Raw genomic sequence first — 27,867 nt, forward strand, 5'->3', positions numbered from 1 at the left:
TCATAGATTTAATTAATTTGAATCAGGTGCAGTTACCAAGTTTTCTTTGTAATATTATTAATGAATATTAACAAATAATAAATTTTCTGTTAAGTTTTGTAAAAACCCGCTTAAGACTCACTTGAAAACCACCTTTAATTTGAGTGGTACCAAAACAAATTTTTTAATTTTTATTTATTGAAGAAAAATTTTAAATTTACTGAATTAAAATTTGTTTTAATTGCTTTCTTTTTAAGAATTTTGATTGGTGATAAAGTTTCTGAATCAAACCTTATATACAGAGCAAAAACCAAGATTTAACTGATAGTTTAAATTAAATATATTGAAAAATATTCTTCTTTCTCATTTCTTTAAATTTATTTTTACTATATTAAAATGAAAATTATTTGAAAATCTTATAAATTACCCCATTTTTTTAAAATTTCATCACTGCATAAAATGTTTAATTTAATTTTTAATTTTATTGGTTTAAGAGAGATTAATTCTTGCGTAAAAAATTTTCATTTATTTATTTTATAAAATGCACGAGTAAATAATTTTTATAAAAATTTTTATATTTTTCAAGATAATCGATGAATTCTTAGAAATAAATAAATTTTATTAAAAATTCAAAACTATATTATAGCTAGGGCTATATAAAGAGAAAAAAAAAATTCTGAAGAAATATTTTCAATGTAGGTTTAGTTTTTAATTTGAAGAAGCAGAAGATGATTTTTATGGAAATTTTTCTGATTTAATCATAAAATGGTGGAGTAGAAATTAAAATTTTAATAATTTTTGTAAAAATAATTATTTATTATTTTTATATTACGAATATTTTCATGTTTTAGAGTGAAAAATATTTAATCCATTATATTTATGGCGAATTGGTTCTAAATTTTTCCCTAATTTTTCTCGTGCAGTATTTTTTGTATTAGAATTTGGTTAAGTGTTATAATTTTTAGTAAAAACCAGATCATAAGGAAATCAGTAAGACAAATTTTCCTTTATCATAAATAGCTTTCATTGCTAGGGCTCTATTTGAAAATTATGCAGGAAATAGCTACTTTAGTCATATTTTAACACCGTTTAAATAAGTAATATTCTAACTCATAAAAAATTCACTACACTGATCACTGTTATCAAATAAAACTTTGCTATAATTTTTATTTTGTTTAAATACCATTTCTATGGTTCTCTTAAAAAAATACGACTCTCTTAAAAATTACTTTCATATTATTGACATAAAATTAAAGTATCAAAATTTTTAAGAGATTAAATGCAATATTTTTCGTTTTATTAAAAATAAATTCTTTTATTGAAAATAAGTTCTTTCTAAGCGGTTTCCGCTTTTGGAACAGATTATCTTCTATCTTTTTTTCATATACAAGTAAATTGAAATAAATTTTAATAAATCATCATCATCTTTTGGCGCTACAGCCTGGGGTAGGCTTTGGCCTTCTGCACGATTTGCCTCCAAGTAGTTCTATCTTGCGCTGCCGCTTTCCAATTGTCTATTCTCAGTGCTTGAACGTCATTTTCTACGTTGTCAAGCCATCTTGTTCTTGGTCTTCCTCTTGCTCGATTGAGGTACGGCCGGCTGTTAAATATTTTGTATTGCGCTCTATCACTGCTCATTCGCGCCACATGTCCTGCCCACCGTAGTCTCTGCGATTTTATAAATCTAACGATGTCTTCACCTTCTATTAGCTGCTCTAACTCATCATTACTTCGCCTTTCGTATTCACCATTTTCTAATCTTCTGGCTTTAAAAATTTTTCTTAATATTTTTCTTTCAAATATGCGCAGGCTCTGCATATCACTATTTGTCATTGACCATGTTTCACTGCTATATGTTACGACAGGACGTATAATTGTTTTATATATAATTAGCTTCGTGTGTCGTGATATTATGTTTGAATGTAATAGTTTTTTGTTTGCGTGATAGCTTCTATTACCTGCTTGAATTCTGTCGTTTATCGTATAGTGCATATTATTGTCATTGCGAATTATAGTTCCCAGGTAGTTAAAACTTGTAACATTTTCGAAATTGTATTCGCCGATGGTTATATTTTGCAGCTGTTGCCTTGGTGCCCTAGACATTTCCAAATACTTGGTTTTGGCTTCGTTAATTTTAAGACCAACTTTTGATGTTTCTTTTTCAATAGCTATAAAAGTTTCGCATATTGCACTGACACTTCTTCCAATTATAACTATATCATCTGCATATGCCAATATTTGCGATGTTCTTATAAAAATATGGCCACCGGTATTAATTTTTGCTAAAGCATTCTGCAGAAGTAGGTTAAACATTAATGCGGACAGCGCGTCTCCTTGTCGTACTCCGGTTTCAATATTAAAGGCACCTGAGGTTTGCCCTTGCAATTGCACTTTTGCTTTTGAAAATTTTATAGTCATCATCATTAAATTTACTAACTTTTTCGGTATACCTTGTCTTTTTAGTGCCATTTCCAGTTGCTTTCGATCTATGCTATCAAATGCTTGTTTATAATCGATGAAGAGTATATGTAGATTTACATTATGCTCATAACATTTCTCCATGCTTTGTTTTAATAAAAATATTTGGTCTATTGTTGACCTATCGTTCCTGAATCCACATTGGTATTCATCGATTATTTCCTCTGCCAGCGGTTTTATTCGTTCATAAATTACATTTGATAGGACTTTGTACATAGTATTTAATAATGTAATACCTCGGTAATTATTGCAATCTGTTTTGTCACCCTTTTTGTGTATAGGACAAATTAAACCTGTGTTCCAATTTGAGGGAATATGTTCCTGCTGCCATATGTTACATATTAAATTATGTAGACTCCTTAGCAGAGTGTCTCCTCCCATTTTCAACAGCTCAGCTGTTACATTATCCTCACCAGGTGCCCTATTATTTTTCAGTTTAAAGATTGCAGTTTTAATTTCGTCAAGTGTTGGTAATGTATCTAACGGTTCTGCCGTCATTATATCGTATTCATCATTTTGTTGGATTTCTTGTGGTATGTTCAATAATTCTTTGAAATACTCAACCCAACGCGACATTACCCCATTTTCGTCCGATATCATGTTGCCCGCCTTATCCTTGCAAACATTTAACCTTGGCTGATACCCATTTGTAATTTTCTTTACATTCCTATAAAATTTTCCTATATCGTTTCTGTTGTGCTCTTCTTGAATATTTTGAATTTTACTTTGTAGCATTTGTTTTTTCTTTTTCCTGCATATTTTAGTAGCGAGGATTCTTTTTTGTTTGTATTGTTCTCTATTTGCTCTAGTATTCCTTTGTAACACTTTCTTCCTTGCCTCGTTTTTAGTTTCGATTGCCGCCTTGCATTCTATATCAAACCACTCGCTATTGCGTTGTGATGGTATTTTACCCACTACTTCAGTTGCAGCTGATATTATAGCTTTCTCGATGTTCTCTGCAACATTATCGATAGAATTTTGTTGGGTTCCCACATTGTGAGTCAAGTATTGTTTTATTTTTTCTTGATACTGTTCTTTGGTAGTGGGTTGTGTAAGTTTGGCTGTGTTCCATTTTGTTTTTCTTTTACCTCTTTGTTTTGTGACATTTGATATTCGCTGCCTCAAAATCACTTTAACGAGATAGTGGTCACTGTCGCAATTCGCGCCTCGGCAAGACCTCACATCCATTATTGACGAAGCTTTTCGTGTTGTTATTAATACATGGTCAATTTGATTCACTACGCCACTACCTGGCATTTTCCATGTTCCTTTATAGATGTTTTTTCTCTCGAAAGAGGTGCTTTTAATTTTCATCGACATTTCATCTGCGAACTGGCATAACCGCTGACCATTATTGTTACAAAGTTCATGCAATGAATACCTACCAGCAATATCCAGAACATGCTCTTCTCTCCCTACCTTCGCATTAAAATCCCCCATTAATATTAAAGTATCGTATCGATTGACTTTTTCACATACGTTGCTCAAATTTTCGTAAAAGATATCCTTGTCTTCATTATCTGCGTCTTCGATTGGGGCATAAGCGGTTATTATAGTTATGTTACAAAACTTCCCTTTCAGTTTAATAAGTGATATTCTATCATTAACTGGCTCAAAGGCTATTACGGATTTTTTTAATTTTTTGGTTATCATAAATCCAGTTCCATACAATCCTGCTCTTCTACCAGGAGCACTTCCACTGTAGTATACCGTGTAGAGAGGTTTATCAATTTTCCCTTTACTTGCCCATCTTATTTCTTGTAGAGCAATAAGATCAAGTTTATATTTAATCATTTCATCTGCCACTTCTTGCATTTTACCTACTTGTAACATAGTTCTTACATTCCAAGTTGCTAATTTCAAATCATTATCCTTAGGACGGTTCCGGGTCTGGTTTCCAAAATTTCCATTCAATATCCGAGGCTCATTGTGAGATTCCATAACAAGTATTTTTTTCACGTTGTCCAGTTGTTAGCCGCACGAACAACCCCCAACTTGGAGGACCAGGTCATTTAATTTCGGAGTTTTCGTCTCCTAGCCTTTGAGAGCCCAATCTCGTGAAGTACAAGGCAGCACCGTTTCTTCCTTCCTCGTCTGTTCCTGACCAGATTACTACACTGGGGTTGGTTACCCAATCGTTCATGCTGGTTGCTCAAGTTAACAGGTTTCACCTCGCGAAGGTGAGGATAGGAACTGAATAGGAGAGGCTGAGTGCTGTTAACGGCATACAACAGCATATAACGCATCACTATCCCATTTGAAACCCAAAAATTTTAATAAAGTTTTTGTAAAAGAAAATAATATAAATTTTGTTTTTGCATTAAAATAAAATTCTCTTTACTTTGTATAACAAATTGTCATTGATAAGAAACTTTGACTATCATAAGAGAATATTGGAAAATGTTTGTAAGTGTAAATGTACGCATATAAATTTCATTTTTGAATTTTAAATGAAGGAATAAAAACTTTATATGTAAAGGTGTAGAACTGAAAGAAAAGTAGGTGAAAATCCAACTTGATGGAAAAACCTTTTATTTATTTATTTTTTCTTTTCTTCTTTAATATTTTCCTTCAACTTTTTAATTTATTAGTGCGCGAGAAATAGAATTATTCAACTTTTTCTATTACATTTCTATGCAGTTTGATCTCAATAAGTTGTGTGTCGTAGAAAGATAAAAGTGTTATTTTCTTTATTAAAATATTTATTGCTGTATAGATGGAAAAATATTCTGACTGAAACATTTCTAAACAAAATAATTATAATAATTTGGTGTATTAAAATAAAAATTTAGAATTTTTAAAATATATTTTTTTTAATTATTACAGAGTTTTGTATACAAAATGAGAAGGAAATGTGCACAGTATCATCGTCAGAAAAAATATCGTCATTTCAAGTGACTTCATCAGAAACATACAAACACTTTCAGTTCAATTTTTTTCTAATCAATAAATTTCTTTTTCAATTGATATTTACTCAATGAAATCCTCTATAAAATAATAAGAAATTTTTTAAAAAAGAATGAAAATTATTCGAAAATATTTAAAATTTTAGATTTTATCTTCAAAATAAAATAATTCTATCTCTTAAAATCAAATTTATCTTATACAAATGCGATAATAATCAGATTTATATACTTGTTATCCTAAAAATATGCAATATTTTTGAAAATATTTAAAAATTTTTTTTTAATTCCACGTATAGTTAAATCTCAATAATTTTGATTTTAATTTTCAATAATAAGAAGCAACTTATTTGTCTTTAAAAAACTTATTGTTTTTGACAAATAATCCGATTAGTATTAAATTTTGAAATATCGTAAATCTAAATTTCGTGACAATTTTTTTAAATTAAATTTTCAACGTAAATTTTTAAATAAATTTTTATAAAAACAATTTTATAGTTAGAATTTGTCACACTTTAGGATTTAAAATTTTTGGAAAAAAAATTTTTTCTCGTATAACAGTTGTTAAGTATTTATATTTTTCGTTTGTAGTATTAGATTTCATAATTTTTTACATAATATTTGAGGATAATTTAGAACAACTTCATTTACGCTAATTCTCTCAACTAAAATTTTAAAAACAAATTCATATTAAATAATTTTTTAATATTTTGAAATAATTATTGTGGAAAGAAAAATTAATTTTTTTGTTTTTCTCATCTTTGACTTTTGAAATGAAATAAAATCAAAGAAAAAGAAGCTATATACATAGAAGCGAAATGAAAAAGGGTATGATGATTTCCTTCAACCTTGGATTCATTTTTATATTGCGTAAATATGTACAGAAATATTATTTTTTTTAAGGAAAATTCATAGAAGGCGGAAAATTACAAAAACGAAATCTTTTAAAGATTTTCTGTATCTCTGATAATTAATTTATTTTCCATGCTTTAAAAACTTTAGAATTTTAAATGATTTTTTTTTTTCGTTTTGTTTTAAAGGACAATATCTTTATAATAACAACGCCTCGTTTAAACAAAATAAAGAAAAGTATCTTTTCATTTCTTATTATTACGTATAATTTAAAGAGAAATAAAAAACAAATTAATAGTTGGAAAAGGACGAACAGTTTAAATGTGTATAAATATAGAAAAAATTTCAAAGAAAACTCAAATGACCTTTATTTTATTATATATGAAAAATTTGTGATGAAAAATGTCAAAGAATAAAAAGTATACGATTTATTTTTTGAAAAATAATAGTTGAATTTTTCTTAAGAATTTAAATATCATTAAAAATATTAACCTTATATCATTTTTTTAATTAATTAATTTAAGATAAGTACGAAACATGTGTAGGTACTTGAAGTGGTATTGCACTATAAAATGAGTTCAAAAATAATACTAAAAAATAATAATTATTCTTTGCGTGACATAAAATCCGAATTGAAAAATTAATTCCTTTTATTTTAAGACCATTGTCTTAAGACCATTATGATTAATAATTTAAATCTTAAGACCATTATATTTAACAGAGGATTTTATATGATATTTCTGTAGAAATTTTAGGAGCTTAATATGTTTACTAAATATTCCTTGTTTGAATTAAAGAATTTATTAAGTTTGTGATTCACTTCAAAATTTTACAATTTCAATTGATTGTCTTATTATCACTTTGATTTGGTTTTCACAAAGAAGTCGCATTATAATGAGATTTCATTAATTTCTAAAGTCCATTTATACAATTGCTTCATTACCCCAGAAATATTATAGATGTGTTTCATATTACATAAGGTATAACAATTATGCAAACTTATATAAAAAATTAACATTTTTTTGCTTCAATTTTTGTAATCATTGATTTCGTATTCTTCTAATGTACAATTGCCATTGAATTTGGTCACAATACTAAAGCACTAATAATTCATTTAACAATAATTTTTATTAATTTTCTACAAGATGATAAGAATAGAATACAATAAAATTAAAAATAGAGTGTTTTATATAATAGTGCCATTTAAATTTGATCTTTCAATTTTGTTCTTTTCAACAGAATAATATGTTAAGAGTAGAAAATACTTTGAACTTTTTATAATAATAGATGTTGAATATTACATTTAATTAAAACGTCTAGTTTTGGGTGAAAAATGACACAAAGAGTATAAGCAAATGAAATTAATCAGGGACAATAAAAATATAAAAGTGTCAATCTATGACCATTTTCATAAAATATATTGCAATGATGTAAAGTATATTAATTACATAAACATAATATGTATATGATAAAAAATAGGGTTGAGAAACTACCAAACTTTCACAATGTGACAAAAAATGGATAAGCTTGTGTCTGAATCTCGAATATCAATATATGGCCTTAAAGGAATGAAGTTTTTTGTATTATCTCATTCTCTGAAGTATAGTTTATGATATAAGTCCAAGCTTCATGGAAAATATATAAAATCAAAAATGCTCCATTGATTTTTAACTACGAGTATTCCTTTATAATCACCATATTGCGCATTTTAAATAATTTATTTTTCTTATATAATTTCACTTAATTTCCTGTTTTACACTTTGTGTCTCTGGGTTAAATATTTTTTTTAAAATAATCCAAATAATAAAAAATTACAATAAAATAATTTTAGTCTGAAATTATTATACCTCTGGCTACCCTATTTTATTTGTACTATATCTGTTTGTAATATTCTCATATAACAGTATAAGCAAGCACTTGTGCCTTATTCTATTATGCAAATTTTTCTTTTTCTCTTTTATGAAATCGCTTATTATTTATCTATTGTGTTGTATAAAAGTGGTAAAAGTAATATAAGAGCATAAGAGTTTGGTGACAGTAATTATTATTTTTATTATTATTTTTTTATTTTTGCATATTCATAAAAGTAAATAGTATGCAAATTGAAATAAATGAAGAAAAAAAATTGAAAAAGAAAGAAGCGTAGAGTTTCTACTTTTTTTCTTTTCTGATTCGTTGCATTCCATTGCATTCCATTGCATTTATTGCAATTTGTATAGTGTAACATTTTGTATATACATAAGTGAGTCCAACGATGTGGCATATTGGAATTGTAAATCGCATTTATAATTGAGACATCATTCAAGTATGGTTTCAAGTGATTTTATTTATTTTTGTTTTCTTCATTTTCTATAATATTATTTTGATTATATTATTGCCATTTTTATCTTTCTTTTACTTTTCTTTTTCTGTTTCATCTTATTGTTGTAATATAAGTATATAGTTTTGCGAAACGGGAAATTTAAAACGATTAATTTGCAATGGTATGATAACTGAGTGACTGATGAATACAATTTTTCATTTATATTCATTTTTTGTAATTCATATACGTATTACACATATACATATAATTATTAATTATGCACACAAATGCCTATATTGCATCATCGTCATAATATGAGCTCACTTAGTATGCGGTTATGAGATTTTTTACTTTTCAATTTTCTGATCAATAAAGATTAATGAACTTTTGAGAGTAAAAAAAAATTTTTTAATTTTTTGGAAAATTTTTTCATTTTCCATTAATTAAAAACCACTTAGTTATCCTATAAGCATTTATGATAAAAATTTTTGTGTGTCAAAATTCGGAATTTCTTCATAATGGAAAGGAAGAGGTAGAGAAAACTTGTTTAAATTTAGGAAATAAATAATTGATTACCACAGATTATGTTAGCGTGTCACTTAATTAAACAAGAAATAAAACTTGTTTTAAAAAAAATTTATTTTTTACATTTTGCAAATATTTTTATTTAATTTCTTGTTTAATAATTTATTGAATTTAAAATGTTGTCGATTACAGTTGGTCGGATATCATATACCAGCACATGGATTATTATATACAGGTGGACCATCAATAACTGGTCATATAGCAGATGGATTACATTTTGAATTCACATTATTACAAATTTATAAAGTAGCACTATCAGCTGGTAAAGCACATCGTGATCATAAACATCATCATGTACATCATTTTAATCATGATGGAGTTGCAACAACAACAACACTACCACCACCAAGAAATGTAATTTTATATATTGCATAATTTCATTTATTATTAATTTATATTTTTACTAATTGCACATGTGTATATTTTAAAAATAAAAATTTTTTTGCATTCTCTTATTTAAAATAGCGTCCATCACCATTACCAATGAATCCAAATTTAGCAAATGGACAAATACCAACACGTGTTCGAATTAATTTAGCAAATCCAGCACAACAACAACAAAATCAACAACAACCATCTGTACAAGGTGTACCATCACAATTAATAGGAGGATCATTACCGCTGATACAAGGTGGTGGTGGTGGCGGTGGTGTTGTTTCACCACAAGCAACAATAAGTACAAATTTTATTAATGGTCAATTTCATACAAATTCAAGATTAATTGCACAACAATTAGCATCAAATGGTATTGGACAAAGACCATCAGGATCAATTTTATCATCACAATTAAGTTCAGTATCATTACAACCACAACCATCACAACAAACACCTACATTATATATTCATGCAGCTCAGCCTGCTTCAATATCAACAAATAGTTTTAGTGGTGTACCATCAGCACAATTTTCATCAGCAATACAATTTCCAGCTGATACATCATCAGCTTCATTAAATCCTAATAGTCAATCTTCATCAGGTTCATCATCATCTTCATTATTATTCGATCCAAATCCAAATACATCTAGATTTGTTTTTAAGAGAGAAACTGTTGCCAAAACTAGTAGTAGCACAAATAATAAAACAAAAACTATTAGAAAACGTGATACAATGATGGCATCAAAAACAAAACGTGGTCTTGTTATGCTTAACGATGGTTCAGTTGTTGATGATACATTATTAGCACATGGTTATGAATTTCAAGGTTTAGCTAAATTCGGTCATTTATCATTTAAACAAAATTTAGATAGTAAATCAAATCTTGAAGATGAAATTAAAGAACATGACAAAGAACCGGCTGAAGAAGAAGTTAAAGCTGTTATGCAATTATGTACATCATGTGATTCAGAACCATTTAAAGGAGCAATTGTATTTGCATGGAATGATGCTAAAACAATACAAGATGGTACACTTAAGGGAAGAAGTGTGGGTGGTTGTGGTTATTTTTAAAATTTCTCTCTCATTAGAATTTAGAAAAGAAAAATAAACAAACCTTATATTTTTTTTTTGTTGTATTATAATTATACTATTAATTATTATGTAGGTGTGTATGTATGTATAAAATAGAATGATCCAAGTATTATTGTATTATTATTAAAATAATTTTCTTTAATTAAATTAAATTACATAATGTAGGAAATAATAGAAATGTAGAGGAAGAGAAATCGTTTGTACTATTGTTTACCACGCTGTACTATCTACTTACTTCATATTTTTCTTAATTTTAAATTCTATTACATATATACATACATAATACATTGCAATTAAAAGAGAAATTATATATAAAAAAAATAGCACAGCAAAAGCTCTAGTCGTTCTTGCTCTCATTCATCATATCATATCATATACATCCGCTGTATAAACATGAGTTGTGCATTTAAAATACAAAAAACAAAAATTTTAAACAAATATGGAAGGGATGCCAAATGATCCAATTATTTTTGTTTTGTAAATTTTTCACATTTCATTTTTTGTTTTAAATTTTTTTTATTTCTAATTTATTTTAACTATGATGAACTCATAATTTTTTTTTTTACAATAATTCCATTGCATTCCATTGTAAAAATAGATTTGATGCAACAAAATTTTATTGCTATCACAAAACACATCAATAGCAAAATTCATTTCTCTGAAGGTGTTTTTTTTTTTTTTTGTGTGTAGTTCTTAAGTCATAAATTCTAATTTAAATGAAAACATAGAAACAAATATTTAGAAACAAAGCCAGAAAATTTTATTTAAAAATTTTGAACCTTTCACATTTTATTTTTCTATTTTTTCTTTTATTTTTTAATATTATTTTTAATTATTGTAAGAGCCATTAACATTTATTGTGTATTTATAAGTTTTTAAAATTAAAATAAAAAGTAAAAAAAAATGTTTTTCTTTTTTTATAAAAATTAATTTTTATTTTTTTATTATTTTATTCAACTAAATGATTAATACTCTTACCTTTGATTTATGGATATGTTGATGTTGATATTCAGAGTCAAATTCAGGTTCACTAAAATAACTCTGTAATAAATAAATAAATAAAAGAGAAAAGAGATAGAAATTAAAATATTTTTAGAATAAAATTTTTTTTTTCATTATTTACCTGATCTTGATCCCAATGCCCTTGTTGTGGCTGTGGTAATGGTTGTGGTATACCAGGACCACCTGGTAATACTTGTGGTGCTGCAACTTCATTTGATTCAAATAAACGTAATACAGAACGATCACGTATTTCACGTAAATGTGATCTAACATCTTCTAATTCATAAAACATATCTTTACTAGCATCATGTATATAAATTTTAACATTAGGTCCTTCCAAATAGGCCATTGTTAGTTGACGTGGAAATGAACGTACAAATAATGCTCGAACAGTATCTATTGATGTTATTTCATTTGGTAATAGTGCCCTCTTTGTTTCGGAACGGTATTGTAAAAATACTAAACCTAAATAATATATGAACTCCTTGTAATATCTTATTATAAAATTATTTTTGAATTTTATATAATATTATTCATAATGCAATGTCTCGGAGATATATTAAAGCTGCTTTAATATAGAATTTAATTTTATTTCGAAAAATTTATTAATCTTTCTTTTGTTTAGAGTTTATGAACAAATATAGCGGTAAGTTCGAACTTTAAAATAAAGATAAAATGAAAATTGTACGGATTTTTATTAAAAAATTTTAATTGGATTGTTTTTACTGAAAATAATTCCATAGTCGGTTATTATTTCATTAAAACATTACAAAAAATATTTTTCTTGATATTCAATTGCAACTTAATGGGAAAAACGGATCTTGGGATCAATAGGATGGGATCTTGAATAGATTGATAAATATTTTTGTATTTCCATATCTATATATATTTATTTTCAGAAAATAATACTTATAATGCTTTTATGAACAATTTAAACTTACCAAGAGGCCTTTCTAATGTTTTCGATGGTGTTCTTACAACTGGTAATGATGATCTTTGTTTATTACCTCGCCTAAAACCTGTACTAGCTGTTTCCACTTCTGACATAATCCCAGGATCTTCATCAAATAAAGGTCCTTGATTGATTGGTGTATAGCCACGTACATTTTGGCCCTATATACATGTATATTTATACATATATACAATAAAATGTTGCATATTGTTGTTGTAGAGAAAAATTAAGAAATTAAAATTAAAATTAATAACAAATTTTAATTTTAAATTATTAAAAAAATTTTTTTTAGTTTTTCTCTTATATAACACAAAATATATATGTAATATATAAATTTCCTTATATTAATTATTTTACTTTTACTTAATATAAAATTTAAAAATAGTTAATAAATGTATATAGCTATAAGAAAGCAGGAAAAAGCTTTAATAAATTTTTCAAGCAAAAAAATATATTTTTTTTCTATTTAATTTTTCTAGCTCTTTTATTTATTCTTATATTATGTATAAATAGTATAGAAATGAAATAGAAAAATAAAAATCATAAAATTAATAAATCATAATAAAATTATGAAAGCAGTTAAAAATTATGCTGTTATATAAGCGTTATATATGAAAAATATATTAGTTAAAACAAAACCAGTATTACCTTTTTTTTTTATGTTTACTATTATTTTTTGTTTTTGCTTTTATCATATTATTACTGTTACTTTTATTACTTATTTTATTATACATTCTAATATTTAAATTACATAAAAATAAAAGAGTATATAAGAGTGAATAGATAAAAGAAAATGCAGGTAATTCCATTTAAAACCAACGTCGGATTATAAAAGAATTAAGAATATTTTTTTATAAAATTTTGAATTTTTTTTTTGAAAATAAAAATATAAATTTGGATTGGAAAACAGTATGAAAGGGACATTTTTAAAAATATAAAATTAGAACAGTTTCGGATTACAAAGTATTTGTAATTGTTACAAATTTGATAACATCCTTAACATCTATAAAATATTGATTTATATTAAAAATTGTATTAAAGTTACAATAAATTTTACAAATTAAATTCATAAATCAATAAATTTTAAGAAATTTTTTAAAAATTCTCTGAAATAATGCGTAATCAAGAAAGTGAAATAAAATATAACAGAATAATAAATATTAAAATTTATTTGCGAGAGAATTTCAATTAAATTCTAATAATCTCTTTAATATTGAGTTTACATTTGAAATGTAATTGATAATACTCAATTTTAAGAGAAAAAGAAATGTATTCTCTTTGATTACACTTGTAATTCTCCATAAAAATTTACTAGAATCAAAATTTAATTAATTTAATTGAAATTAAATATCCACAAAATTCATTTATTTCAATTGAATTAAAATTAATATTATTATTTAATTTTTAATTATATTTCTTTTTCTTATCAATAAATTTTCATTGATAAATTATTTATCCCGAAACAAAAAGAGAAAAGATATTAGTTGATTAAATTTATGAAAAATTATAAAAAAAAAAAATTCATGAAATTTCTTTATTTAATATAGAATTACCCCTAATTAAAAAAAAAAATGAAAAACGAAAAGAGAAACAAGCAGAAAGAAATTGAAAGAGAAAAAATAAGAGAAACCAAAAAAAAAAAGGAACAATCTCTAATGTTATCATCATGCAGAAGAAGAAGATCCTTTAATTCAATATTAATTTTTGTTATTATTGCTATTGTTGTTAATATTATTATTGTAATTTTGTTGCCATTTTTTTTTGTGTGTATTATTATTGTGTTTTGTTTTGGTATGTTGGTTTTTTCTTTGTAATATGTGAGATTATTTGCTTGTCGTCTGTAATTTTTAAATTATTTTATTTCAGGATTTTTTTGTTTTTTGGTTTGGTTGTGTTTTGGTATTTTTGTTAAATAAAATGATAATTTAAATTCCATTGCGTTTTAATACATTTATAATATAATAAAGGATACAAAAATTAAGGACTAAGATAAGTCCTTTTTTTCTCCGTTCTTTTGTTATCTTTTTTTTATCCCCTAATGGAATGCTAAATATTTTTATGTTGTGAATTGTTGTTTTTTAATTTTTTTTTTCCTTTTTGTTTGTTTATGTTGTATTTTTTTTTTATTTTTTTATTTTTTATTATTAGGTTATTTAAAAGGATACTATAAACTTACTAAATTTTTTATTTTTTAATTATTATTGTACAAGAAAAATAATCAAAAAGGTATATATAATATTAATATTAATATATGCATGTATATGTGTAAATAAAATAATAAAAACAAAAAACTTTTAGTTAAAGAAAACAAAAAAAAACAAGTAAAATTAAAACAAATAATTAAAATTATTAAATTTAAAATAAAATTTTAAATAAAATGAAAAATGAAAATCATTGAAAAATATTTGTCTTTTTTTCCAAATTAAAATTTTATTATTGAAAATTCGAAATTTTAGAAAAGGTAATTAAATACAATACGATTAAAATATTTTCAATTCGGAAATTTTTGAGTTTTGTTTATTGAAAATAGTTTGGAAATGGGGAGCTCATATTGCAATGGAACGAGTATTTGTTCAGTAATATTTAATTTTAATATTGCAGATACATTTCTTATATTCACAAACTATTTGGAAACAATTAGGAGACATGGTTTTCAAATATTTGTGGGAATTCAAGCGATTAAATTATACTAATTAAAAGGTGTATACTATCATCCTAACTATTATTAATTGGTACAGGAATATATTAAAAAAATATTCTCATATTTAAAACATTTAAGTAAAAATAAGCATAATTTATATATGTAAATATTCGGATATGTAGGTTAACACAGTGTAATTAATTTTTTTTTGGTAACAGAAGATAGAGCTCTTGAATCTCTATAATTTATTTTTGAAATGCAACCTCTTTTCTTAATGTTTTCTTCTAGTGATCCATTATTTTTGAATTTTGTGTTTTATAATAGATTCAACTAAGTTGTAAATTTTAGATATTTCTTCAAAAGAATAACTAGATTAATGTTTTTCAATTATTGATATTTTAATATTTTCAGAAAATAGATCATTCATTCACTATACTGCTACAAATATGAATAAAATGAAAGAATTTTCAATATGAATTTAACTTAAATAAATTAAATTACTCTTGATTTTTGATAGATGTTACATTTTAAATTAATTGGGCGTAACAATTGGTGTACCAATTATAAATTGTCAATATTTTATCTGAAATGGTCAATATCTGATTAAGTCTAAGGAAATTGTTATTTTTTTGTTTTACTTTTTTCTAATTTTTTGACTTAAGTATTTTGAAGCTAATAAAATAAGCTTTCAAACAAGGGGTGTAGTTAATTACAAATTGTTCGGGAATTTACCGTTACGTTTACGTTATTGATAATATGATTAGGGTAGTATATTTAAGGTTATTGATCAACTTATAAGAATAAGAAGTATTTTAGTTAGATTAGATAATTTTTTAAATCTTTTCTAAAATTAACCATTAAATTTAATTTATTCAAATTTTTTTCTTGATTTTAATTGGAAAAAATTTTATATGTATAAAAGAATACTGTACTTTTAGAAGATTTTAATTTTTTTTTTGTTATATTAAATTAATTTTCGCATGCTTGATTTTATTTAATTATAAAATATTATATAATGAAATTATAATTATTATTTACCTACTGAAAAGCACTCATTATAAAAAAAAATAAAATTAAAAATTTATTTTCACTCATTTATTTATTTTTTTATTTTTTTTTTTATTTATTTATACTTTAAACACTACTCATTAAATTCATTCCGGAACAAAAAAGAAAAATAAACAATGCTCCTACATAAAAATTATAATGATTATTAATAAATTTTAATTTTTCTCTTAAAATTGATGAGAATTTATTAATTGAGAACAGGAAAAAAAAAAATTAAATTCTCAGCACAGAATAGGAAATTTTATGGTGATACAAAAATAAAACAAAAATGTTATGTTATTAACTACAGGTACGCGGCATTTTGCACTTTTTATTATTGTAGTACTCAATATCGTAATAAAATTTGATGTTATAATTTAGTTAGCAATCATTATAATATATTTATTTTATATAAATATTAATATACTAGATTTGTTCTACTGTCATAAGGTATTTTTAATTCTAATTGAGTTAGTATATCATCAAAATCCATGAGGTCTTATTAAATAATTTTGTTGACTTAAAGAGATCGTATATTTTATTCGAAAATAAAAATCTATGTATACATGATTGTATGTATATATGAAAATCTATATTTTTCTTTTATATTTTCTTTTCGAAAAAAATTCAATATTACAGCTATTTTTAAATTGAAAATTTTCCTTCACTTTGAAAATATACGTACATATTTTTATAATATTATAATAATAATTTAAGAAAAAAGGTCAGTGGAACAGAATTATTGAAAAAAAAAAATATTGAAATTTTGCCAAATTATTTTCTCATACAATAATATTTGAGTTATTGTACTATAAGAATATAATATACTAAAAAAAAAATTTTATGTAGTATTGTAAGAGATTTGAACAAAAATAATTATTTAATAGCTCAATATAAATTATATTGCCTATATGTTAGTAAGGACAATAAATTGTAATTTATATTATTATATAATAAAAAAAAAATGTAAAAATAATTTTTATTGCATTTTTATTTTTTAATTCTTTAGATACCCCCATATATATCAGCTGTTTAAAAATTATATGTTTTTTTTTGTCATAAACCTATTAACATTGTTTTCGATATTTTTGTTATACATTTTCTAAACGAAGTAATGAGAACGATCAGGGGAACATTTTTGAATAAAAATATGTTGTAGAAGAGTTTACAAAAATTCAAACATACGAGTACAAATTAAAGATTCCATAAGATTTTATTTTTTTTTTTTATTTTTTTTTTTTTAGAAATCTTAAGATGTTGTGTAAAATTTATTTGTGAATACGCATATTTTTCACCATAAATTCAATTAAATTTCTTTAATCTTAATTTAAATCAATTACGGTCACTAGATATACTATATCTTTATAATATTTAATAACAATTTATGTGAATTATGTTGTCAGAAATTAAAAAAAAAATAAATATTAAAGGAAATGCATAACGACAATTTCTTACATTCGATTATATGACATGATAAGGAATAATATTGTAAATTATTCTAATTATTCACATTATTTTAAAATAATTGCATTAATATTAAATGAGATAATAATGCCATCTAGCGTAAATAAAATGAATATCATTAAATATTTTAAAATATAATATAACATAATAAGGCCAGGGGTGAACATAGCAATCAACTTTTTAGAGAACAATTATTTTAATATATGAACATGGCTTATAAAATGAGAACTTCTTAATCTTATTAAATGAGACGTCATTTGGAAAACTTTCCTGGAATAATATTACAGAATATGAAATGTTCGGAACATGAAATGTTTGCTTCGAATTTTTTTCTACAAAAAAAAAAATGGTTTATTTTCTCTTTTAATTAAATAATTTTTTGTTTTTAAATTATTTTTAAAAAATTCTAAATTATTTCATGCAATATTTTTCAATATAAAACATAACACGAAATGCATTCATTTCTCTAAATATATTTCAAAAAAAAAAAAAAAAAAAAAACATTCTATTTTTAAAATAAACATTTTTTTTTTTTAAGATTTTTTATTTTAATTTATAAATGTAATTAATTTGATTTTTTTTTTTTTTGGAAATTTTTTTGTTTTTTATTTTACCTTTTTAGATTTCTGTGCTCGTGTTCCCATCTATAAAACGAAAAAACAAAAAAAAAAAATAAAACAAAAAAAATTTATGTGGACGAAAGAATATTTTTGTTTGTTTGTTTTTCTTTTTTTTTTGTTGTTTTAAAGATATTTAAGACGTTTATTTAAAATATTGTTTTTTCTTAATAATTTTTTTCATATATAAAAATTTATGAATGTCATACATTAAAAAAAAAGTAAATATTTTACCCCTAAAAATATGCATTAAATAACAATAATAAAAAACCATAATAAATAAAATTCAAAATAGCTAGTCCTTGATTTTCTTACTAGGTGCGCCACTTTTGTCCCCCAAAAACAAAACAGTGAATATTCTACTTCTTTTTTTTTGCCTTAATTGCTGTCATTTTCGAAAAAAAAAATTATAGAACAAGTTTGTCATTCGTACAATTATGGTATTTTTGGTACACAATAAAAAATAGCTAGCTAGTTGGTACAGAAATATTCTAAAATAATTAAAATGTAAAATAATTAACCGACACCATACTTTTTATAATACACAAATGAGAAAAATTTGGTATAAACAATGAAAACATAAAATTTTTTTAAACAATTTATGCGATTTTTTTTTTTTTTTTTGCTTAAATAGTAAAATTTAAAATTTTGTTTTTTTTTTTAGTAACTTACGGGAAATGTCATTGTTATATAAGAAGAGGTGATGACAGATTTTAAAATTTTTAAGATTTTTGAGAGATTATTTTACAATATTCAATTTGAAAATGTTTTTTGCTTTTTAGTTCAGCATTATACGCAGCATTATAATGCTCTAATACAAAATGAACCCAAAGCATATTATTCATATTATGTAGTATACAGGTTCATATTATACAAGTCTTTTAAAATTAAATAAATATTAAGCACATAAGGAATATGAAAAATAAAAATTAAAATTAACGCCTATTGTTATGCAATTTTATTTGATATTATTTTAATTTTATATTGTGGAAATAATAATGGTGAGGTTGTTCTAAATTTATTTTTTTTTAGTCTAGAATTTATTTGAAAAAGAAAATACAAAAAAAAATTAAGAAAATATAAACAAATTGAATTAAAAAAAAAAATTAATTAAAATAAAAAAAATTATATAATTTTTTTTTTTTTTACATTTTATTAAATATTAATTTTTAAAGAAAACTTGTTTGTTATTAGTGATAAAAACAGGAAAAATAATGCTATTATAGAAACAAAATCAAAATAAAGAAAAAAAAAACTAAAAAAAAAGAAAAATAAAAACGTGATTTTTTTTTTCTTGTGTCAGAAATTTTAATTTTACAATATTTTTTTTTTTTTGCTTCTTTATTAAACAAAATTATTTTTATATTAAAAACTAGTTTTTTTTTGTTCTAATTTACAAAAAGAAAATCAATATTTTTAATGTAATTTATTTATTTATTTATTAATAATTAATAACATTTAATAAAATTTATTTATTTTGATATATAATTTTCCAAAAATAAAAAAAAATAAAAAATTAAAATTAAAATTACAATGTGATTAAACAAAGAGAGGGTGAAAAAAAAAAACTTATAAAACACACATTAGATATAAAATTTTTGAATAAAACTAAGAAGGATATTATGTTTGTATTTATTATATAAAATAAAAAAAAAAGAATAATAAAAAATATAAAAGAAAATTTAATTTTATTAAAAGAAAAATCTTTTATTTTTTTCCTAATAATTTTTAAATTGATTTTCTTTTACACAAAAATTTGCATATGATTTGAATGTTTTTTTTTGTTAGTATTTTAAAAATATACAAGGAAAAAAAAAAAATTAAAATAAAATTTTTAAAATTAATTTTCACTCGAATTTTTTTTTTTTTTTAATTACTTAGAACACCGTATGTACATCAATTTCAATAATGTATTGATTTATACGAGTATAAAAATTTTTTTTTTGATAATTTATTAAGCATAATAATGGATAATTGATAATTTTAAATTTAATTAATTAATATTTTAATGCTATAGCACCACGGGAAAATTTATTGATAATAATTATATTATGATAATTAATTATGAAGATTATAATTAATAAAACTTAAATTACCCAATAATAATAATTTAGTTGAAAAATAATATTATATACGAATTTAAAACAAAAATTTACTTTTTATGTGGATTCCAAGTCACATTGGTATTCACGAAATTGAAGAAGTGAATGTTTATGGAAAAAAAATTTATTCAAGAACTAGTAGATATGAGACTTACAATTCTGTTTACACAAATTACGGACAATTAATAATAAACAAAGTAATTAAAAATTTCTGAAACGAAGAATGATTAAGTATTCAAAATAGCACACTAAAAAATATTAAATCAAATATAATTGAATGGAAAAATATTAAATTATTTATCGAAGCAAAAATCAGTTAAATTAACAAGCCTTAGAATAGGACATTGCAATTTTTCACATAAATTTATAAATTAATTTTAAGTGATGATCAGATCGAATTAATAAAAATAATCAGGAAAAATTAAAAAATTAGTATCTAAGAGTTCTTTTCTAAGAGGGAAATATCTCTCTACGAAATAATCTGTTACATACGGGAATAAAAATTAATTCATAAATTTTGAATATTAAGGACTTTGGCATTTATTTTTCTAATAAATATATTAAATTTTGTATTGAAATAAAAGAGCGTAACAGTACGTAAACAATTTTAACTTGATACTTTTTGTATAGTTTAATTTGAAGTGTTATATAGTGTACGAGTATATTTAGGAATGCTTTTAAATAGGTCATATTGACAATTTTAAGACAAATACAAAATTGAGAATGATATTTTTTTTAATTGCATTCAGGATTAATAAATTGGAATATAAAATATTGAATAATATTATTTTCACTAATATAGAAAATAAGATAGAATTACATTTGTTGAAAGATTCTTTTATCACAGAATTATGATAGAAAATTAGAAAATAATTTATAAATTTCTAGAAAATTATCTTAAGAGCACATAAATGAATAAAGCTTATTCACATTATTATAATCTTCAGTCGTAAATAAATTTGTAATACAAAAAAATTTAAAAAAAAAAGTGATTTTTAATAAACAAATCACTTCTATTTTAATAAAATTTATTAAGTGATTTATACAAATTCGTTTTTAAACGATTACACAATAATTTTATATCAAAATATTTTAAAATATAAATTCAATTGAGAAATTCTACTTGAATATTTCAATATCCATAAGTCTACACTATAAAAATATATTGAATTAAATCATCTAAAAATAGTAAACGTAATAAAACAAAATTTGATTACTTCCTATTCCTAGTGAGGAAATAACAAGTTTATCAAGTAATTAACAATTTAAGTATATAGTTTAGCAACATGTCGAATTTATCAACCATATTATATCCACTTCTTAATTAATAATATTTAGATAAAAAAAAATTACATGGAATTGAATATTGCATCAATCAATTTATATATAGAAGCAATGAATAGCATTTTGATATATCAAATAAAATAATTGATATACAAAAAATCGTAGGAAAATATATAAAAAAATTTCAAAAGCCAATGACCAAAAATTATTGAGAAAAAAAAAATTTCTCATATTCACACAGAAAAAAAAAGTAGAACCATAATAACGTGCTTCTCAAAATTTATGCACTTAGAAGAAATAGAAAAATAAAAATTGTACAAAAATAATTTTAATGCTTGACAACTATTTCTAGTTTATAAACTAGTAACTTAGATTGCAAAGCTATAAATTAAAAAAAAAAAAATTGCGATATTTTTTTTAATTTCATAGCATAATCATTATTGCATAACCCCCTTTAAAAAACATTAATTTTTTTTTGCTTCTCATTTAATGACATGTTAAAGCGTTGCAAATATTGTACTAATGGATTTGGTTACTTTAATGCGATATAAATGTTAATTACATACATATATGTTTGGGAAAATGTGATGCTTTTTGAATTAAAAATTAAAGAGAACAGTAAAATCTCCTTTTACAATTACATACATATTTATTTAAGTAATTTGATTTACGAAAAATCTTAAATTATTAGGAGCATATTAAATTAATTGTATAGTATTAGATTAATTTCTTGAATTTTTATGAATTTTTTTAATTACATGATAATAATTTATTTATAAATTTTCATTTTAAACGTAATATTACTGTTATGCAACTGTTATAATCGTAATGTTACTGAAATTCGAGTGAAATGAAAATGAGAATGTTATGTTTTTTAGAATCCCTGGGATTGAAGTTTTAATAGCACTGTAATAATACTGAATTCAGAAAATAAATGCTAATTGGTGAATTATGTACCGATACGGTATTATTAAAATTCTGGTGTCAGGGTACTTAAAACAAAAATCGTTTTATTGTATATTATGAATTCGTCACATTAGAATTCTAAAATTTTAAAATATTCTCGCAATTGTAAAAATTATATAGTGCCGGCTATGTAGAACATCATATTAAGATTTTCACTTATATATTTTAAAATATGTATACCAAATATTCTGAATTGTTTTTGTGATTTTGTTGAATTGATATTGAAATAGTTTGTTATTTTGTTCTTAATTGAAAATCTACTTATGGGATTTAATTCAATTAATATAAAATTCTTGTAAAATTGATTTTATAAAGAAAATGTGTGACTCGTTCGTTTAACACACTGGCATTAAAATTTCTGGCATCTCGGAATTTATTATGCCATTTAACTTTTAATAAAATTTCTGTTCTCTTATAATTACATTTTGAATCTCAAAATATTTAATTATTTCTATGAAACTACAAAACCACGATAAGCTACTCAATAATTTCACCTTACAAATTGTTAATAATTCGAAATAAAATCAATTTATAAAAATATAATAAATAAAATTAATTAATTTGATTTTTAAATTTATAAGCCTTTAGAATTCAATTAAAACAAAAATTTTTTTTTCCTAATTAATTATTTCAATTACATAAAATTAAAAAATATAAAGTTTCACTGTAATTAAAAAAAATATCTGTAATGTTATCAAAAAATTTTCATGTTAAATAAATTTTATTTATTAATTAAGTCACCTTTTATAATGTAATTAAAAGTGTACAATTCGAGAGAAAATTAATTTAAAAAAAATTTTTTTTTTAAATAAAATAAAAATTTAAAAAAATTAAAAAATAAAAACAATTATTAATCCTAGAGCTACGTTTGCTTTTTATTAATAAATTTTTGTGGTAAAAATATAAAAGTAAGTATATGTATGTATAAATATATATATATATTTGAATTTTGTAATAATTTCTTAATATTTATAAATGTTGTTTTTGTTTTTGCAAAGCAAATTATTAAAAATATTTATATTTTGATTACAAAAAATATTTTTTTTTTTAATTTATACAATATTTTTTCTTTGTTTTAACAAAAAATTCTGTTGATTTTGTCATTTAAATTTTATATAATTAAATTATCTTGAATTAAATTAAATATTATTTTTTAAAAATATTTTAAACATTTATAATTGAAATTAAAGAATTTAAAAAAAAAAAAAAAGGAAAATTGTTCTTAAACATATGCTGATGGCATATTTACATATTTTAATTTTTTTACCTCCAAATCCATTGCTCTCTGTTGCTGTTGTTGACCAGCTTGTTGCATAATAACACCACCACCAGGCATACCACCTCCACCATATTGTAACATATCAGCACCCAATGTATGACGTCTTGGATCTTCACGACGTGCAGCACGTCTCCTATCGTCACTGGCTATAATTAGAAAATAAAATAAAATTGTAATTTTTGTAAAAAAAAATTTTAATTATAAATAATAAATTTTATGACGATTAGCAAATTAAGATTTCATTAATAATTAATTAAGAAATTATTAAAAAATTTCATATTTAAGAAAAAAAATTTATGATTGATTTATTATTTCAGTTATATTTTCATAAAAATTGTAATGAGGATATTTGTGAAATAAATTATCTTATAAACGTTTTAGTCGGTCTAAACTAATTGAATTATACCCTGCGTACTTGACAATCTGAATATAAAAATTTATTTTAGAAATTTTTAGTATTAGCTTTCATAGTGGTATGGAAGTTACTAGAATCTGCCAAACCATTGAAAAAACCGTTGAATAAAACAATAATTGAAAACGGGAACTATCAAGTCTCATGAATCTAACTTTATTATTTTTCTGAATATATAAAATTAGCTTTTGGAGCTATATGGTAGCTACCCAAACCAATTCAGTCATTCCATTAAAATTTTTCGAACATAATTTAGAATGTAATTGGACACACCTATACAAAATCTCTTATTTACAGACGAACATGTTTAAGTCAACGCAGAATTTTACGCTGAACAAGATTATATATACAAGTTCACACAAATCTTTACGGAGGTGCAGTATATATTTTGTCTAATTGACTAATTGACTAATGTCATATTAAAACATTATCTGTTATAAGTTTAGTCCCAGTCCTTGGTTCCAATAATAGCAGATAATCGCTCATACCTAAGACTTATTTAATATTTGCTTTATCTTTCTCCTATAATTATGCCGTTTATTGCGATTGTTTCGATTAAATAATACAATTTTTGATACATACTCGTAAGTATTTGATATATATACAATAAAGGAGTTCATACTTGGATTTAATAACTTTTCTTTCACATAATATGTATATGACACTATTAAAGTATACCAATAGATTTATTATACGAACTATTTATAGTTGAATAACTTCAATATTTTAAAAGAAATTTATAAAAAGTTCATATCAGGTTAGAGTATACATACAAAAATTTATTATTTTAAAAATTTTGTAAAAGTTAGAAAATCTTGAATAATTGGAAATTTATTCTGAAATAAATTATATAAGTTTATTGAGAATATTCTAATTAATTATATCTAGAAATTAATTTATATTTATTTAAGTTAAAAAATAATTTATCAAAATTTATTTATAGAGATAATAATTAATAATTTCTTTAGAACTCATTTTTAAGGGAGGTAAGTTGAAAATTGTTCTTCACCATGAGGAGGCGGCCATATATGTATATTCTGTGTGACTGTCATCCTACCCTGGCAATCAGAATATGCAGATGATTTGGGCGAAGCTTTTAATTGTTGGGAAGCTCACAACCAAGACCTTGAGGGATATCTTCGGATATTTGCTGTGGGCCGGAGTACTATAGTTATGGGAGGGCTACAGTAAGTCATGGCTGGCTGCAGAGAGGAGGATTTTTGTTCTTATTTAACTCTGTAATCAGCAATCTACCCTCTTGATTGAATAAGATTAACCCTTTTTTACTTGGATATTATATTTAACCTTTAACAGTCGCATCTTTTCTTAAAATATCGCCTGTTAGTAGCGTTAGTAGTAACAAAATCAAAGCTCTGTTTGAAATTTAAGTATATATGATCTATTATACAAAATTTAAAGTATCTATAATGAATTGAGATAAATTTCAAAAATTTTTAAATAATCCGAATGTATGGGGATTAAAATTTTTCATTAAGGGTTACCTTTTGTTTTTTGTATAAAATTTATGTATTCCAATTAAACTTTTAAAAATATGTGAAAAAAAATATTTTGTTTTTATAAAAATTTGCAAAATATGAGAAAAAAAAAATTAAAGAAAAACAAAAAATTCAAAGGTAATTTAAAAGAAAAAAGTTTTTCCAAAAAAAAATTTCATATATCCATGTGCACAAAATTTGTATGAGCATAAGTTATGAGCACAAAAGTTAACTAAGTGTTTGTGTATGATTATATGAATGTGGTTGTATGACACATAAATTGTTTCATTTATTTTGAGAATTTTTCCTTTCTTTTTGTTTATATATTCTTTATTATTATTTAACCTTGAATTTTATACAAAATTCTTTTTCAATTTTTTGTTCTTCAAAATTTCCAATGAATATTATGGTATACTGTAGATGGCGCGTTTAAATAAATTTGTTTTCATTTCATTTCTTCTTCCCGTTACGTCTTGTATGGCGTCATCTGTTATTCTTGTTGTATTAAATTTTTTTTTGCAATCATCATCATTATCATCGATACATTGTTGTAAATAATGTGAGTTGAATTTAAAAAGAAATGTTTTGGAATATGATTTTGTTGAAGTTTTTATTTTTTTTTTTTAAGAAAAATTTGTCAAAATTGAAATCGAAAATTTCAAAAACATTTGTCAAAAATTTTTTTTTTTTTGAGTTTTTGGATATTGTTTTAAATTTATTTTATATTCAAATTGATTAAGAAAAAGTAAATAAAAGGTGTAAAATAATATTTTTATGAGACATGGCAAAAGTTCTCTGGAAAATGAAAGAAAATTGTGGCAAAATTTGTGAGAATATTTCCTGAACCAAGAGTCAATTAAAACAAGGTACAAGTTATTTTGATGCTTTAAACAGCATTTTCTCTTGAACACCCCGGCAAGCTAAAAAAGACCGAAAATATTTCTCTTGGAACAAAATAAAATGGAATTTTAATTGCTGTTTAATTGAAGTTTTCTTGTGCTACCGAAAAGGACTGATACTTTTGATTGAATCAAAATTATTTATTAGTTGAAATGGTTTGAGAGATGTGGTGAAATGCCAATATAATAAGCACCATACAACAAAGTGAGAATTTTGAATTTTATTTTTTTTAAAATCTCGCTGTCGTATTATTTTTTTAGTTTAATGCTATTGGGATTATAAATAAGAAGATATTAATGGTTGCTTTCTAGAATTAAATCAACTGTAATTTAAATAAAATACTAAAATGGAAGTGGGTAAGAAATTTTGTTTTAAATTTTTTGTAAAATTATTTCTGTTTTGAGTCAATTTTAATAATGACAAAATTAGAGATTAAGTTTTATAGTATGCCGTCATAATTTTATAATAACCTGGTAATTCCAACAAAATAATTTTATTAACTCATTACCCAATATTTAAGCACAGTATGTATAGAAATTAATTTGTAGAAAAAATATTTTGTAACCCGAGCATACATAAAAGAAAATATAATAAGAAATTTGTTTTTAAAAGTAACCCCAAAATTTTAAATGACATTATAAAATAAAAATTTTTATATTTAAAATTAAAACCTTCCAGTTCAAGATCAATTCTTGAAATTTAAGAAAAAAAAAAATGCGTAATATATAAAAGTATATTTCCTTAAAATTAAAATATCATTGAGTAGGCGTTAAAATTTAATTATTTGATGCTCAAGGCTTTATATACGTATTTCTTTTTTCATTTTAATTCTTTTAAATAACAACTTTAAAAAGGAAATTTCGGGAAGAAAACATTATAATTTCAGTAGGCATGTTGATACTGCAATTCCAGTAGGTAGTTTATTAAATTTTTTAAAAGAAATTCTTCTTAAAGTATATGTAGTCTCAAATGTTTGAAATTAACTTGAATGATATGAAATTTTTGAATATGTTTGCACACATTAAATTATTGTATGAAGATGTTTGTGCCATAAATTGTAAATTTATGTTAATATATTTGTTTGTGCAGGTTAGAAAGGTTAGAAACTCCCTTTCTAATAATTCTAAATCATTTCTGTA

At 23.2% G+C, this 27,867-nt stretch overlaps 2 protein-coding genes across 21 annotated transcripts in view; one reads left to right on the forward strand and one right to left on the reverse strand.

The window, feature by feature from the left end:
- LOC129618459 (uncharacterized) overlaps positions 1-11,194 on the forward strand; it is a 52,757-nt gene extending 41,563 nt beyond the window's left edge. The window contains exons 6-7 of the mRNA XM_055533232.1: positions 9,232-9,453; positions 9,565-11,194. Of these exons, the coding sequence (XP_055389207.1) occupies positions 9,232-9,453; positions 9,565-10,545 (1,203 nt within the window). The 3' untranslated portion in view covers positions 10,546-11,194. The remainder of the gene's footprint in view (positions 1-9,231; positions 9,454-9,564) is intronic.
- The window catches only part of LOC129618456 (uncharacterized), a 260,920-nt gene that overhangs the window by 120,447 nt on the left and 112,606 nt on the right, over positions 1-27,867 (reverse strand). For 17 of the 20 annotated variants that reach the window (XM_055533211.1, XM_055533224.1, XM_055533223.1 and 14 more), the window contains exons 3-7: positions 23,909-24,066; positions 18,287-18,316; positions 12,510-12,681; positions 11,690-12,033; positions 11,545-11,607 (exon numbers count right to left, since the gene is read on the reverse strand). In XM_055533211.1, the coding sequence (XP_055389186.1) occupies positions 11,545-11,607; positions 11,690-12,033; positions 12,510-12,681; positions 18,287-18,316; positions 23,909-24,066 (767 nt within the window). The remainder of the gene's footprint in view (positions 1-11,544; positions 11,608-11,689; positions 12,034-12,509; positions 12,682-18,286; positions 18,317-23,908; positions 24,067-27,867) is intronic. The other 3 variants (XM_055533226.1, XM_055533217.1, XM_055533216.1) reach the window with 2 other exon arrangements.

This window comes from Condylostylus longicornis, unplaced genomic scaffold (genome assembly GCF_029603195.1).
Source record: "Condylostylus longicornis isolate FDR11 unplaced genomic scaffold, ASM2960319v2 ptg000006l, whole genome shotgun sequence".
Classification (NCBI taxonomy): domain Eukaryota; kingdom Metazoa; phylum Arthropoda; class Insecta; order Diptera; family Dolichopodidae; genus Condylostylus; species Condylostylus longicornis.